General features: G+C 37.7%; 1 protein-coding gene across 2 annotated transcripts; it reads right to left on the bottom strand.

Moving 5' to 3' along the window:
* Window positions 1-1,560: 1,560 nt before the first annotated feature.
* Window positions 1,561-12,266, bottom strand: LOC144649587 (interferon regulatory factor 1-like). Of its 2 annotated transcripts, none has more exons than XM_078509105.1 (6): window positions 11,647-12,266; window positions 6,900-7,063; window positions 5,217-5,313; window positions 4,465-4,532; window positions 3,731-3,897; window positions 1,561-2,004 (listed from the first exon to the last, which is right to left on the bottom strand). In XM_078509105.1, exons 1-5 carry the CDS (start codon window positions 12,062-12,064, stop codon window positions 3,757-3,759), a joined length of 888 nt encoding a protein of 295 aa, XP_078365231.1. In that variant the 5' UTR covers window positions 12,065-12,266; the 3' UTR covers window positions 1,561-2,004; window positions 3,731-3,756. The 2 variants fall into 2 exon arrangements, with proteins under 2 accessions (XP_078365231.1, XP_078365232.1); XM_078509106.1 differs by having other exon boundaries at window positions 3,731-3,894.
* Between the last annotated feature and the right edge of the window lie 2,703 nt (window positions 12,267-14,969).

Raw genomic sequence — 14,969 nt, 5'->3', positions numbered from 1 at the left:
TAATTAAAGCCAAGTAAAAGAAAAAAATGTTTCTCGTCCAGATTTCTATAAAAAAAGAGAGCGGGCGGGCGCCTTTTTTGTTATTTGTTATTTCCTCCATCTTCAACTTTGTACTTGTACTTATATGTAGTGAAATTGTGTAAATTTTTCTTTGTATTATCAATATTGTATTTTTTTTTTTGTTCGTCTTCTTTTTTAATAATTAATATTGTAAAGTCTACCGAATTCTCTTCAATAAAAAAATAAAAATAAAATAAAAAATAAAAAAAATAAAAATCTTCAAATTCTCCAGAAGCGAACTTGCAAATTAATCCTGACCTCTCCAGTACGGACCTAGCGTGCCGAGGCTTTAAAATTTTGACCTGATTTCGTATTAAAACGCAGACAAAAGCCATGTCTTACAAAATTTTCTTTGTACTTAATTGAGGAGTAACGCCTGTTGGTTTTTGTTCGTTTCAACTTTCCCAATAACAAATATCAACTAATAGGTACGAGTGATGTTTTAAAAGTTTTCACAAATTTTAAGGCTCGTGCAATTTTGTACTGTACAACCAAAACGCTACAACCACCGTAGCAATTTGTTAAGAGCTAACGTTTTGAGCGTTAAGCGCGCCAATCAATACAACATTCTTGGGTGAAAATTGAAACTCTTGAACCTGCAAAGCTTTTAGCCTTTGTGGGCTGACACAGGAATCCCACACTTTTCATCTGGACCGAAAAGTTACAAAGGCTCAGTGATTGTTTCGAAGATTAAAACTTCAGTCATAATTGTTATACAAACAGTACTTTATTAGCTTCAAAACTGAAGAAACCAATCTGTAATTTTATTTAAAATTACACAAGCAATAATGAATGAAAATAAACTATACGTTTTCCTGCAGTGATCGCAAAGGCTACGCCAGGGTTTAACGTCACATAGATTCTTTTCTAAATATTTAAATCCTTAACTCGTATAGCAGTCTCTACTTTTTTTATTCATTTCATGTAATCGGCTTGCTGAGACCAAAAAAGGCAAGCCATTCTTGCTTTGCCGTAGTCCCCGAACTCTCTCTTCCGCGGCAATAAAGGGCGCGCGGAAGCTTAAGAAACTAGACTAAAGAAGAAACTAGACGGAATAGTGATTCCCTACAAAAATATATATACTTTAAACATGAATATAAGATTTTTGCTCTTTTAAGAGCGTTTTAAAACATCTCCGAATATATAAACTGATGCTGTTCAGATTGGAGGGGGGGGGGGGGTGAAAAGGGATTGGATCTGAATGTGCCGGCGCCAAAATAAAAGATTTATACCTTCAGTCAGAGTTAACAGAAAGAAATAGTTAGGAACTGAGGAAGCTGGGCAAACAACAAAGGAGCAAAAAAAGAGGCCAAGATTTATTTTGGAAGGTCCACGACCCTGCACATCTTTTGTTTTGCGCTCATACACTATGCATGAGTACGTAATCGGAATGTTTCTATCGGTTAGTTGCATGAACACACGTAACCACCTATTGTATTTTGTCAGGTTTTGTGAAGGGTCAACTCCCAAAATAGCGAACAAAAACATACAACAAAGCACTTTGCCGGGCTTCCTAGCCATTTCCTTTTATTAACTATGGTATCCTCAAATTTTAATAATAATAAAAAATTGGGAACAATTCGAAGGTTTTATGAACATGACTTCTTAGTCGATATAAATTACGGCTTGGATGCCGGTAAAGGTCTAATTCTTCGTTCTCTTACACAACTGGTTCAATTTTCGTTCATTTTAGCACGAAATATATATGCTACCACTTCTAGAACAAATTATGTACCATCCAATTCCCCACCGATCCCTTACTCCTCCTCCTCCTCCCCTGCCTTTTTTTTTACAGGACCTAGAAGATTATTTAGGACCAAACCAAACAGCATGGTTCCAATAGAAAACGATTATAATCTAAAACTATTATTGTTGGATAGGAACATATATAAATCAGCTGATACAAAGTTGATTGGAAAATTGATTAGACCATCGTAGACAGACCTAGAGAAAAAAAAAAGAACACATGAATAAATGGACAAAAAAAACTACTATGCGACGTTGAATTGTAGTATACTTAGTTATGATTTCTTATTTATACATTTTTAAACTCTAGTGAACTTCTAGTCGAGGGCTTGAGTGATTATCCAGCTTTTTTGAGGAATAACCTAATAAATTTCTCATAAACTAATAAAACGTTTGATCATAAACTCTAAACTGTAATTGTAGGCATGTTTACCCGATTATGAATTTAACAGATTTAATTATGTTTTACTGACTTTATTCCATCCCTTCAGGTTTCGTGCTGTAAATTTGCAATGCATCTACATTTTAGCCACAGGGACACTGCCACGGGTTTTTTTCTGCTTTTCAGTAGAAAATACTAAAATTGACAAAGTACTCTCGCACGTACACGAAATGCGTCTAGAACATCAAGATAAAGATATAAAGTAGATTCTTGTTGAAAAAAGTGGGGAGCCGATATTAGTTTTAAGCTGTTTTTCCAGGTCACAAGGGGCGAACTTAAAAAAGTCAGCTTAACTTTTTCAAGTCGAGATCTAAAGGTCCTGATAGCATCACAGTAATATCACTTGTTTATAGCTTCAGTACACTGGCATAGTAATTTTAAACAAAACTGGACCACTATTTATAGGTTTCCATACGTCTTTAAGCTCTTGAATATTTGAAGCCCAGGGGGGTATTAGGCCTTTCTCGATTATGCTAGCATTTTTTTCGGCATTTTTGGGGAAAACGAGCATTTTTTTCGTTTTTTCTTGAAAAAGAATTGCTAGCATTTTTTGTCATTTTTCATGACTGTGATCCAGACTTCAGCACTCAGAACTCAGAAATCACAATTTTGATTACTTAATTTGATTGTTTTCTGTCTGTTTCGACTGTTTGTGCGTTGTGTTACTTGTTTACTTGTGTTGTGTTACTTGTGTGTGTTTTTTTAAAAATGTATTTTTTTAATTTTTTTTTATTTTTTTTATAAACAAACAACTATTAAGTATCACCTGTTGTTGATATCAGCATATAATATAAGAGTTTGTACGTTTTGTTTGAAATAAAACAAAGCATTCTTTGGAATTCAAGTGGCATTTTTTAAAGAAATCAGGTATTATTTTAGCATTTTTTTTGGCTTTATGCGAGAATTTCTAGTAGCATTAAATGCCAGTTTTACTAGCATAATCGAGAAAGGCCTAGGGGGTACTCCGGCTTGTAAATGACGGGGCCGGGGATGATCGAATGGAGGCAAAACTCAGGACCCAAAAAAATCCCTAAGTCTTCCGACATTACCCTAAAAAATCCCTGGACCAAAAATAACCCCCCCAAAAATCCCTTGTCAAATTACCCCTAAATTGTCAGGAGGGGCAATAATATAACACAAAGAAAACCATAAAAAAATTGAGCGCTCGTGTTTGTCTATTCATCATACCCCATAAATACGCCAAAGCCGTGCCAAGGCCCTTAAGTTTGTTTTTAATACCCAAAAAAACCCTATTTAAATCAAGTCACCCCAAAAAATACTTACCAAATTTTCCAACCCAAAAAAATCCCGGAAACGAAAATTTCAAACCCAAAAAAATCCTTCGATCATCCCCGTCATTTATAAGCTGGAGTACCCCCCCCCCCCCCTGGGATTTGAAGTGGAGCTCATGACAGTGTCCCTTTCACTTTGTGTTCCTATGTGCAAATGACCCCACCCCCCCCCCCCCCCACCCTTCCTCACCAAAATAGATGGCTTCAGTTGTCCTTTCAGCCCATAGCTTGATCCTGAGATACAGACAAGCAATACTGGTTTTGAATACCATCTGGAAAGTATTTACTCCATTCCTCTGGCATCACCGGCTCCATCAAGTCACGCCAGTCTACCAACTGATGAAGTGCAAGGCACTGCTGATACAAAAAAATGGACAGGTAAAGATGTGCTATAGCTAATTTTTTAAATTCTGTAACCAAAGCCTGACCTGTTTTAACTCATGTACATATTTTCTTATATCCTTTCCTTTTTTAGCATTTTTAAAGATATTTGTAATTAGTAGTAGTAGACAAGTCATTTGTATTTTAAATTAATTATTGTAATTTTAGAGTTTTTAAATTTTTGTAATTAGGTTATTTAGATTAACTAATTAGTTTTATATTTCTAGAAATTGTAATTTTTTAAAAAATAGAGGGCCACAGGTTTTTCAGAATTTCTGTTATGTGCTACCCTCTTTAAATAAAGTTGTCTATCTATCTATCTAATAGGTATACAGGATTTCTTAAAAATATCTCCACTTTTTTTGGAATATTTTTAATGTTGCTAACACCACTCAAACACAAAAAAATATATGAGAAAAATATATTTCTCGCATTTCGCACGTGAGAATGTACAATTATATCCAATCTTTGATGATGTCTATGTCACGAAATAATATAAGTTAATTATTTATTATTATTAGATATACGTTTTTATGGTCTCACCTCATTATACATGGCTCCACTGAATCCTTCTTGCAACAAACAGCTTTGGCGCATGTTACGCTGTAAATCTGTAAACAACTCGTCATTATTTTACTTTGCAGATAAAACTTGCATTTACATAAAAAAAGGATTGTATTGTGTGTGTGAGTTTTATATTGTGTCAGCAAATTTAAGGCAACATATGTTTATCTTGGAAAAAAGATATTTACAACTAAGTGATAAAATTTAACAACCAGGTTTACAAAGAAAGTAAAACTAGGCAGAATAATATACAGAATGTTTTTTAGGGGATATAAACAATACAGTACATAAATACCTTAGTAGGATTTTTAATAATAATGATAATGATAATGCATTTCATAAAAGCATTTTCCATATGTGTATGTTCAAATGCGCTTTACACATACTGTAATTTAAGATGCAATTGTAAAGGCCAGACCACAACACCGGGAGCTTCGTGCCCTGCTCTTTGCGAATAGTGTGTGGGTTCTTTAACGTCCCCTGTTACAAGGCTGTAGATACAAGAGACGGGTCTTTTTCCGAGAAGACTAGAATGTCTAACCATTTGCAGATATAATTACAAAGGCAGCACATTCTCCTCAGTCATTTTAAGACCCTGAGTGTTGGTCCGGTCCGGGGTTCGAACCCACGACCTCCCGCACAGCAGACCCGCGCTCTACCAACTGAGCTAACCAGGCGGTGGTTAGTGTATATTGTGTGTTTTTTCGGCAAATGTCTTCAAAATTCCTTACCAAAATAGTTAGCTTCCTGATCGGTCAGACCATACGGGCCATACTGGTTTTGAATGCCATCTGGAGAATAATTATCCCACTCATCGTCACGGTAATGCTGCAAACACACAAAGGCCAAGAAAAATAAACAAAACTATTGGTGTACATACAGAGTAGTCTATAATATGCAGCGGGAATCCGTTCATTAGTATGGAGGAAGGCAGTTATTAGTATGCAGGAAATCCAAATTAGTATGCAGGAAATCCAAATTAACATGCAGGAAATTCAAATTAGTATGCAGGAAATCCAAATTAGTATGCAGGCAATCCAAATTAGTATGCAGGCAATCCAAAGCTAGGCTTAAAAACAACATTATAGACTACTATACAGTTTGTGATACTTGAAGCCCGAGATGACGTCTTTATATAAAAATGACGGTGGTAGTCTTCGGAGACTTAAACTGAATCCCTAAATAGGAATTAGATAGAAGTTCGCGTTTTGCATTGGGCGTGACCCATAGTCATTTTAAAATACGTTTGTGTCATAGTTTTTCTCGTTTGATGAGTTTCGCTTTATTTAAACTTTTGCACCTTCAACTCACTCAAGTGTAAGCTACCGGGTACTGCAAAAGAGCGGTTTTCACTTGAGTGTCGAAAGTAAATTGCGTTTGCTTTGGTTTTGCATTGCTACGCTTAGTGATTGGCTTAAAAATCTCGCGCTACTTTCTCAGCCAATCAGAACTAAAACCAAAACCAATCGTGACTAGCTCGCGCACGTTTTCCCGCGCTTCGTGCCGGCTACATGTATTTGCTTCGAGTTTTGATTGGTTCACTGGATTGTCCGTGTCTTTTGTGATTGGCCGAAGTAATTACATTGGTTTTGGTTTTACGACACTCAATTGAAAACTGCTCTAAAATAGAGATGGCTTTCATTTAAAAAAAAAAAACGTCCGAAAAAGGTATTTTATAACCCTAAAAGCAAGCGGGTACGACGAGTAAACAGTGCGACTCCGCTCCACTGTTCGTCCGACCAGTTTGATCCCGGCGATTGATCAGTAATTGCCTTCTGACGCTAAGGGACGGACCATTATTTTCTTGGAGGGGGGGGGGGGATGAAAAATTTTCCCCTGCAAACTTTTTTCAGTTTTAGTTTATGCACCTCTACAAACATTTTTTTTTTCGAAATGCTAACTATTTTTTGTTATACGTATCGTGTCTGCAAACAATTTATTTTGTCTTTTTAGGCCCTGCAAACATTTTTTTCAATATTTTTTATCCCCCCCAAAAAATAATGGTCAGTCCCTAAGATATGTGCGTTCGTGTACTCCACATAAAATAATTCAATAGTCTGTGAGTAACTTGAACGGTCAATGTAGTGCACAGGCATTTTCTTTGTGAAGAGTACATTTTTACTTCTACGCGCAAAGTGTTCGGGGCGAAAATGGGCCTTTCGTTTGAGTGATCAAGACCACGGAGACTGCGTCCCGGGTTCCGTTGGAAGATTGCGCCGATGTTTCAAAGTGAACGGCTGAATTCTTCTTTTACTGAAAAACGTCTACTAGCAACAATAAATGTGTTATGGTGGAAAATTAACAAAACAATAACTCGGATAAATCAATGCCATTGGTAACAGTTCTAGTATGTTCAAATAAAAAAAAGGTTATTTTTATTTTAATACCGGCTAACACAAGCGTTTCTAGGTCACCTGTGCATTCAGCCAGCCATTTCCCATTCCCCACGGTTCCATTGGGCCGCTTATCATATTCATGGGTTCAGTAGCTGACGAATTGTCTGACTCCAGTGATTCCATTGAAGACCGTCTTCTCGTGTCTACTTTGCAAGGCGGGCGCTTAAAGGAACAACTGTTTCCTAGAAAGTGATAAAGAGAAGCAACAAACTAAATGGTCTGATCGACATTTAGCTAGCTTTTCTTAGCTATATGATGAAACTAAACTGTTCGTACTCTACTTTAAAAAGAAGATTCGAGCAGTTAACGTGTCTGTTTTTCTTTTAAGACACAGAAAACAGAGGCGATCTGAGCGAACGAAATTAAGAAAAAATCAATCAACTTTATAGTAGTAAAACTGCGGGTTGCTCAACACGCCGGTATGTATGTGTGTGTATGTTTTTGTTTTTTGTTTTTTGTTTTGTTTTTTTCATTTATAAATAATCGTGGAGGCAGAAAGCAGTTAAAAACGAAATGAGAGAGTCGACGTGCCATTTCAAAAGAAATTGCAAAAAGTAAAATAAATAAACAGCCCACAGCAGAAAATAAGCATTCAGTGTTCAAGTTGAAGGGTTCGAAAGTCACCACAAAGATACGGAAGTTATAACTCTTCTTGAACTTGCAATGTCGTCCGGCTGAAAAACATCGAGTCTTACTTACAAAAATCATACTTATTACACGAGCTTCTGATGTCGAGGAACGAAAAAACATTACTATCGAATTCTCGAGATCTAAAAAGCCATCATTTCAGTTTTGTTTTTGAGGGTCGCCGCGTGAACATTAATGCAAATCACGTTTGTTGGTTCACAGTGATTGGAATACGAAAGCGTAAATTTCAATTTCGACTGGCAAACATCCGATAGAAATCTTAAAATTTTGAAAAGTTTTTATTTTTCGAGGGTTCCAGAAACGTATTGTTGGCGTTCACAAAATCAATTCTGGGAGCGAATTAATCATTTAAGGTAAACAGGAAATAGTCGAGTTCCCAAGAAAAAGAACAATTGGAAAAAGACACGGCTGGTTTGTTGCGGAGCTTCTACATTCGATCGACTATAATCAAAATAATTTCTTGTTTGTATAAACATCTTCTACGTTTCTGTTGAACAATAGTTTATTTTCGAGGATTTATTTTGCGATCCTCTCTTGTAGCGAACTTGCTGAACGACACCCGGAAATTCAGGAAAATAAACGACACTAGATTGATTTGATAACTGATCCAAGTCGCACACATTGCATGAAGTCAGCAAAATTTGTGGCTTCACATCACTTTTATGTTTTTTTTTTAAACAAAAAAAAACAAAAGAACAGAACTCAATTCAACAATTAAAGGGACTCTGTCACGGGATGAGTTAAGTTTATGTTATTAAGTTTTGCCAAATACTTGCTATGAAACCTATTGTTTGCAATAAAATTACTTTTATGGATTCTAAATAACAAAAATATAACTTCATTTCAACCAGGTGGGTCTCCTGGGCAATATAATGTAAAGTTAAAAGCAAACAAGATTAACTTTGAAAACTGTTCAGCCCAACAATATTTCAAAAATCCATATCTCTATCCATTTCAATCTTCTTCACTTTTGGCCACCCGTATTTTCTTTTGTATTTGTGGTGTTATTGAAATGTTCCTTCACTGTTTTGAGCGGTTATTTTTATATTTCATCGAATTTTATGGCCATTTTCCATGCCTAATTTGGCTAAAATCCATGGCACTGTTCGTTTAAGTCGCGGCTAATGGTTTGTTCGAAGCACCCTACGATCCGGGAACCAAGATAGCTATGTCCTCGTAATTGGCTTTTTGTGTGAGTTGGCTCACTTTAACAAAGCTTCTATTCGAACTCACTGACAAATTCATGCCGTTTGATAGATAATGAAAATTGAAAAAAAGGGGGTGAAATTTTAATAGACAGAAGTGATTGTTTTTCACCAAGTTCCTTGCTAGCCTGAGGCGAGTGGTAAAACAGACAAAAACTACAGGTTACCACTTGCTTTCACTAGCTAAAATGCCAACTTGAAATGTTTCTTGCTACTTACTTGCATAGTTCTCTCAATTTCATGAGTCATGGTTAGTTTTGATGCTTTGTCAGTTAGACCTCGTTTTTCCTCTTTCCATCATTCCTCGCCGGCTAACTTTCTATTTAGAGACGGCTACCATATACCTCGTGTATGGGAAGCTAAGTTAGGCTACACCCAAAGATTGTGGCAGCTTCTTCATTCATCATAAAAGCTATCCTATGTGCAAGCTTCTGCTACTGAGTAGCCCCCAACGAATGCGCTTTGAAGCAATGCTATCAGCCGGGTTAACAACATTCACAGCAGACTGTCGTTCGTGTATTTTGTCCTTTTTGGGAAAGGCAAACAAAAACTCAACAATTAAATAGCAGTTTCACGCACGATGCGCTCCATTCAAGTGCTATTGAAACATTTTCAAAGGGCCACGCAAACTTTGCTTCATTTGCAAAAACGCTGCAAATAAAATCTAAACACTTAGAAAAAAATCCCTTTCTTTCATCAAAGTACCATGTTGCAAATTGGGTGATTTGTGTTCCTGTTGACTCTGGCCAACCGCCAGTCACTGAGGGAAATCACTAAAAACTCAATCCCGAAAAAAAAATGACGCAAGACATTCAAGCCTTTGTTTGCTCGCTTTCTGTAGAATACCTGCGCTTTATTGTTCTGAGTGTTTTTGGAGGTATGTCAAACGTTCACAAAGTATTCAGTTTTCAAAGACAGCCGAATTCAAGTGCGCGCATTTTGAAGTGACTATTGTTTGAAGAACAAGTTCCGTTGCCTAAGCTTTGATATAAACGAGTTAGAGACGCTTCAAAGATGGCAGTGTATTAAATGTTTCTTTTATTTACTAATTTTGCTCTATTTTTTTGGCCCATCTTTTCCAGAAGCTTTCTACCTTTTCACAATGCCTTTACAGTATATATAGCCGCTGGCGCAATGAAATGAGCAACCATTCTTAAGTAAAACAAAAGCTGGCATATAAACCTGCACTTGCGGTGTAGATAAACTCGTCATCAAAACAAAGATGTCTGGAACAACAAAACACGTGTTGCGCGATAAAAGAATGAATAAAAGCCTTTTGAAATAGTTTAATTGCAAAAATATACGCTAGTACTTCCTGTGGACATTCCAGAATAGTTAAACATGTGCAGTTTGTGAAGTTTTTCCTTGTGAAACGAAAGAATGGTCTTCAACTGAAAGGGAAAGTTTTGTCGCATCTTTAAACTTTATTAACGCAACACGCAAAACAGCTGTTTGGCGCGGCCTTATCAAAGTATGCGAGGGCCAATTAGCTCTAAATGGATGAAAGCGTTGAAATGTTGATATGTATAGGAAAAAGGTGAAAATCGGATTACAAGCCTAATGTGTTAATCATATATACTTCGTTAATTCCTTAAAATTAGCAGGTAAGGGAATAACCCGTAATTCTAACGTTACCCACTGTTTTAGTCATTACACGGCGCGTGCTACGCGAAAAGATTTCAAGTCCTGGAGATTCGTTGCTTGGCACAGCGCGTTTAAAATTCGACGCAGGCTAAATATGTGTACACGTTTTTTGCCTGTACTTGTTTTCAAAGTAGCAAAGTTACTATTTTGCACGATTCTGCAAGCAGATGAAAATCAAATTCCCTTGCTATGTGTTTATCATTTCCGGCCTTTTGTCGCCCACCCGTGCCGAAGCGATTCTTTTCTCGTCTAACTTTCATCAAAGCTGCAGTTTCCAATTTGCAAGAATAATTTTCGGCCTCCTTTGCTGCTCATTACGTTCTGTTAGGAAACACTTATGTATAAATCAAGCGCTTTATTCCACTTGAAAGCGATAGGGACCCACGTGCCTTCGAATTGACGAGGGAACAAGCACGCATTTTTCTTTTTTTTTGGTGTAGCAATATTCCATGATATGGCAACTGACCTCAGAATTCGCAAATTGAATAGGAATTCATAAAAACTAAAGGTGAGAAGAAAGCAGTTAAGGGAGAGTACTTTGCTTTCCGTAAGTTGCTCTTTAATCAAAGAGTTTACATATTCTTGTTTCTTATGATACAAAGAAGTCCAGAAAATTCTACCATGCAGCATAAATTGGATAATTAGTGCCCGGAGGATTTATGACGGACGGACACAAAGAAAACAAAAAACATTTTTGTCTCAAGATAAACTAAAACGTTTCGAAGGTGTTCGCTCCATTGTTAAATGTGATTTTTATGTTATTTCTTTATTTTTTCTCATTCTACTTCTCTTTATTTCGAGCCCTTGATTGAAATATCTCACGAAGATCCACGAACGACGTTTAATGTGACAACGCCTGGAGAGCGAAGTTTGTTTAGAAATGCCCTCACTTCAGTTGAAATTAGTGCTTCAAATTCTCAGTTCCTCGGCAACGAAGCCATTTAGCAGAATCAAAATTCCTCCCAAACGACATGGAACTGAAGGTTAAGACCAAATCCATTTTGGAGTAAAACTAAACGCATTCTCGAATAGAGACACAGACTTTATTACCTACAACGGGTCCTTTTTTTTTCGAAAAGAATGTAATCTACAAATCAATTCAACAAAGACTTGACGTCTATAGCGTTAAAAGACGGCGTTTTCACGAACACATGGTCATTAAAGGGACTGCAGGTACAACATTTGTATGCAAAGCCGCTAATTATAGTGAAGTATTGTCGGACAAGGTGAGCAAGTCTCAGAATTATGACAACTGTTTCGTACTGTACCTTTCAGTTTCGGCTTAAACCTGAACGCTCTGTATGGCTTGCTCCCTTCTAAGCTCCCCAGTTCTTTGATTTCGACGATTTCTTGCATCTTCCGAAGAGCACAACGAAACCTTGTCTTCCATGTGGACGGGTCGGGCTGGTCGCCTTGACGATATTTTCCGGTGTGTTGTGCCCAGCGTTTGAAGAGTTCTGCATGAGTCTCAAGGACGAACTCCGGTTTATCCACCCGCACCCAGGGAACCTTGAATAGGCCTTTATCTTTCTCGATCCACTCCAAGCCATCAATACCACCACGATCGATCTGCTCCTCTAACCAAGGTGTAAAGCGCTGCCTTTCCTTCGGCACTCTCGATGAGACCCTGCGCTCGAAGGATCGATCTTTGTCGACTGACGAAACTCGCATCCTCTTAGATAACATTTTTCGTTTCTTGCAGTTTCGTGCGTTGAGTTATTTCCGAATAACAACTCAGTTGAAGTTTTCTAAACGGCTTTCGCTTTCCTGCTTCGAGCTTTCACTGCGTATCGGCTGATTAACCTAGCTAGATTTCCCTGCGCCGAGCTGTGAACTGCAAGATTTGGAAGCGCAAACGAACGGCGTTTTTTTCTGAGTTGCCCTTTAAAGTCAACGCCCCTATCCTAGATATTCCACCTTACAAGACGCCTAGCTGTGATTGGTTCCTGGGGATCGAGGTAACTATTTATAAAATCTCCTGTCTAATTAATTTTAACCTAAAGAATAACAAAATCGACTTCCGCGCTAGATAAAACTACTTTCGTGACGAAGACAAGTAGTATTCTTTACGAAATTCGGCATCATTCACTGCAAAATTCATTATCTCGAGGTGTTGTAAAGGGATAATGCCCTTATTTTGTTTCAAATACAATCAGTCGTGAAAACAATGCTCCTTTTTGCCCTTCTTTCAAGTTTTTAAATTCAAGGAGACCGTTCGTGACGACGCGATGAGGTGGCAACTTAGTTCGCGATAACAGTACTTCATCTATGCTTATTTACCGTCGAAAGATTAATGGAATCGCACGCGTCTTTGTTGTGTTTGATAGATTTGCAGTTTTCGATATCATTACCTCAACACGCGACACGAGGTGAACTTTTGAACCGAAGTAAAATTATGAAACCAACGTTTAATTGCCACACTTTTACGAACTCGATGACAGATTAAACAATAACAAAAAATAAAGCATATCTGATATGGAGCGCCATTACGTTCATGGTCTGTGCCCTTAGAAATGTCAAGAGAAAATGCCCCGGAACAAAACTACCCATCTGTCTTAAACGGAGTCGCCATAAACCCTCGTGGGTGAGGTGGAGGGGTATACCTTGCTTATATGTAAACCCTATCTTAGTCCAGTCCAAATGTATATGTTTCCGTACCGCCAAAGGCCCCCCCCCCCCCCTTCCCCATCACCATCTCTCACCCTCGCCCTTTCTCCTTCCTCTTTCATCCTTAAGGGGCGCTTATATCTAACATCAAAATCGGTACCTTCCCCACCCCTATAATCAACTTTCTTTTCTTCTTCCTCCTTCCTCCGTGAGGGGCGTTTATATCAAAATGGGTAACTTCCCCACCCCTATAACCCACTTCCCTCTTCACTTCCTCCTTAAGGTGCTTGTAATTCAGTATGGCGAGTAACCATGGTAACGTCCCCACCCCTACTAACCCAGATCTGGTTTCACTTTACTTCCCTTTAGAAAGCAACAGTTCATTACAGCTTGTCTAAGCCTGTCTTAACAAGATAAACACCTGTTTAAGTTTCGGTGTGCAGAAGGCTGAAAAAAATATTTCACGAAAATACTTCAAACTTATTATTCTGGAACATCCACAAGAGAAATGTCACAAGACATTTCATTTCATTTCTAATTTTTCGGTTTCAATCACGTTTTTAAACCCCAATTTTCATAATTTTCTACGCCTTTATTAGCTTAATTTTCCGGCTTAGGTTTTCGAAAGCGGATTTTTAAAGCATCAATCTAGGAAAGGAAATTCGAACTTCGGAACATACACTAAATCCTATTATTACTGATTTGATCAAACGTTAATCGTGATCAACAAAATGCAGCTGCTTAATTCTAGATAAGCTAATAATCCTGCATTTTACTGCTCGTCAGAACTTAGATTTGTATCTGATCAATGCTGGATTAGGTTGCATCAAAATGTTAACTCGCTAATTAACTTTCAGATATGTTGCAGATATGTGACAAAACGATTTTAATACATGTAACTAACGCAAACTTTCTATGTTTCTTGACAGATTCGTAATATCTTGGCTAGATAGTGCTATTTTTGGCGATTCGTGCAGTCTACAACTTAACTGGTTATAAACAGGTGGGTAATTAACATGGATTGTCCACACCATCTCAATTTTCATTGGTTTATTCACAGAAGCAATAAATTATGACGTCATTACTGCAGGAAGTAGTTTTACACGTTTTAAAAAGGCGCGGTGGCCTAATGGTTTGTGCGTTGGTTTACGGATCGAGCCGTCCGGGGTCGAGTGTTTGTGTTTTGTTTTTGTGCAGGACACTTAACTCTCACAGTGTCGATAAAAGCCAGACGTGAAAGAATAAATAGTTTACATGTTTAAAACCATTGCTGGGTTCGGTTTTTCGTGCGATAGCAAAATCTATATCGATGGCTCTGATTGCGTTATCTTGCGAAGCTGATAGCTGACGGATTTTAGCTTGCTGATCTCGCTTTGATGAGGGAGGTATGAGTACGACTCCGAGCTTGTTTTGTGGACAGCAAGTTGGTTGGTTCAACTATTCTTCAACAGCTCACCACTATGGAGTAGCTACTACTGCTACTACTGCTAAAGATTTCAATGAAAAACTTACCTCTTAAACAGCTATTTCATAGACTCATGTCTGGGTTGTTAAGGAACACAGATTGAAAAAAGCTCTTGAACAGATAAAACTTGTTAGAAGCATAAAAGAGTTTACGGATCAAGCTGCCCTGGTTCGACCCATGTCCGGGGTCGTTTTTCTGTGTTTTTGTGCAAGACACTTTACTCTCATAGTGTAGACAAAGGCCAGACGTGAAAGAACAAGTAATTTACATGTTTAAAATCATTGCTGACTTCCTTTTGTTGTGCGATAGCAAAATTATCGATGGCTATGATTGCATTAACTTCCGAAATTGCAAACTGACGAATTTAGCTTGCTGATCTCGCTGAGATGAGATATGAGCAGGACTCTGTTTTGTGGACAGCAAGTTGGTTGGTTTAATTCTTCTTCAACACTTCACAACTATGGAACAGCTAAAGTGTATTACTGCTATTCAATGATAAACGTATGCCTCTCAAATAGA

The sequence above is a fragment of the Oculina patagonica genome, chromosome 4, assembly GCF_052425735.1.
Source record: "Oculina patagonica isolate OP01 chromosome 4, crgOcupat, whole genome shotgun sequence".
Lineage (NCBI taxonomy): Eukaryota > Metazoa > Cnidaria > Anthozoa > Scleractinia > Oculinidae > Oculina > Oculina patagonica.
Note: the sequence above shows the minus strand (reverse complement) of the source record. Positions and strands in the feature narration are given on the sequence as shown.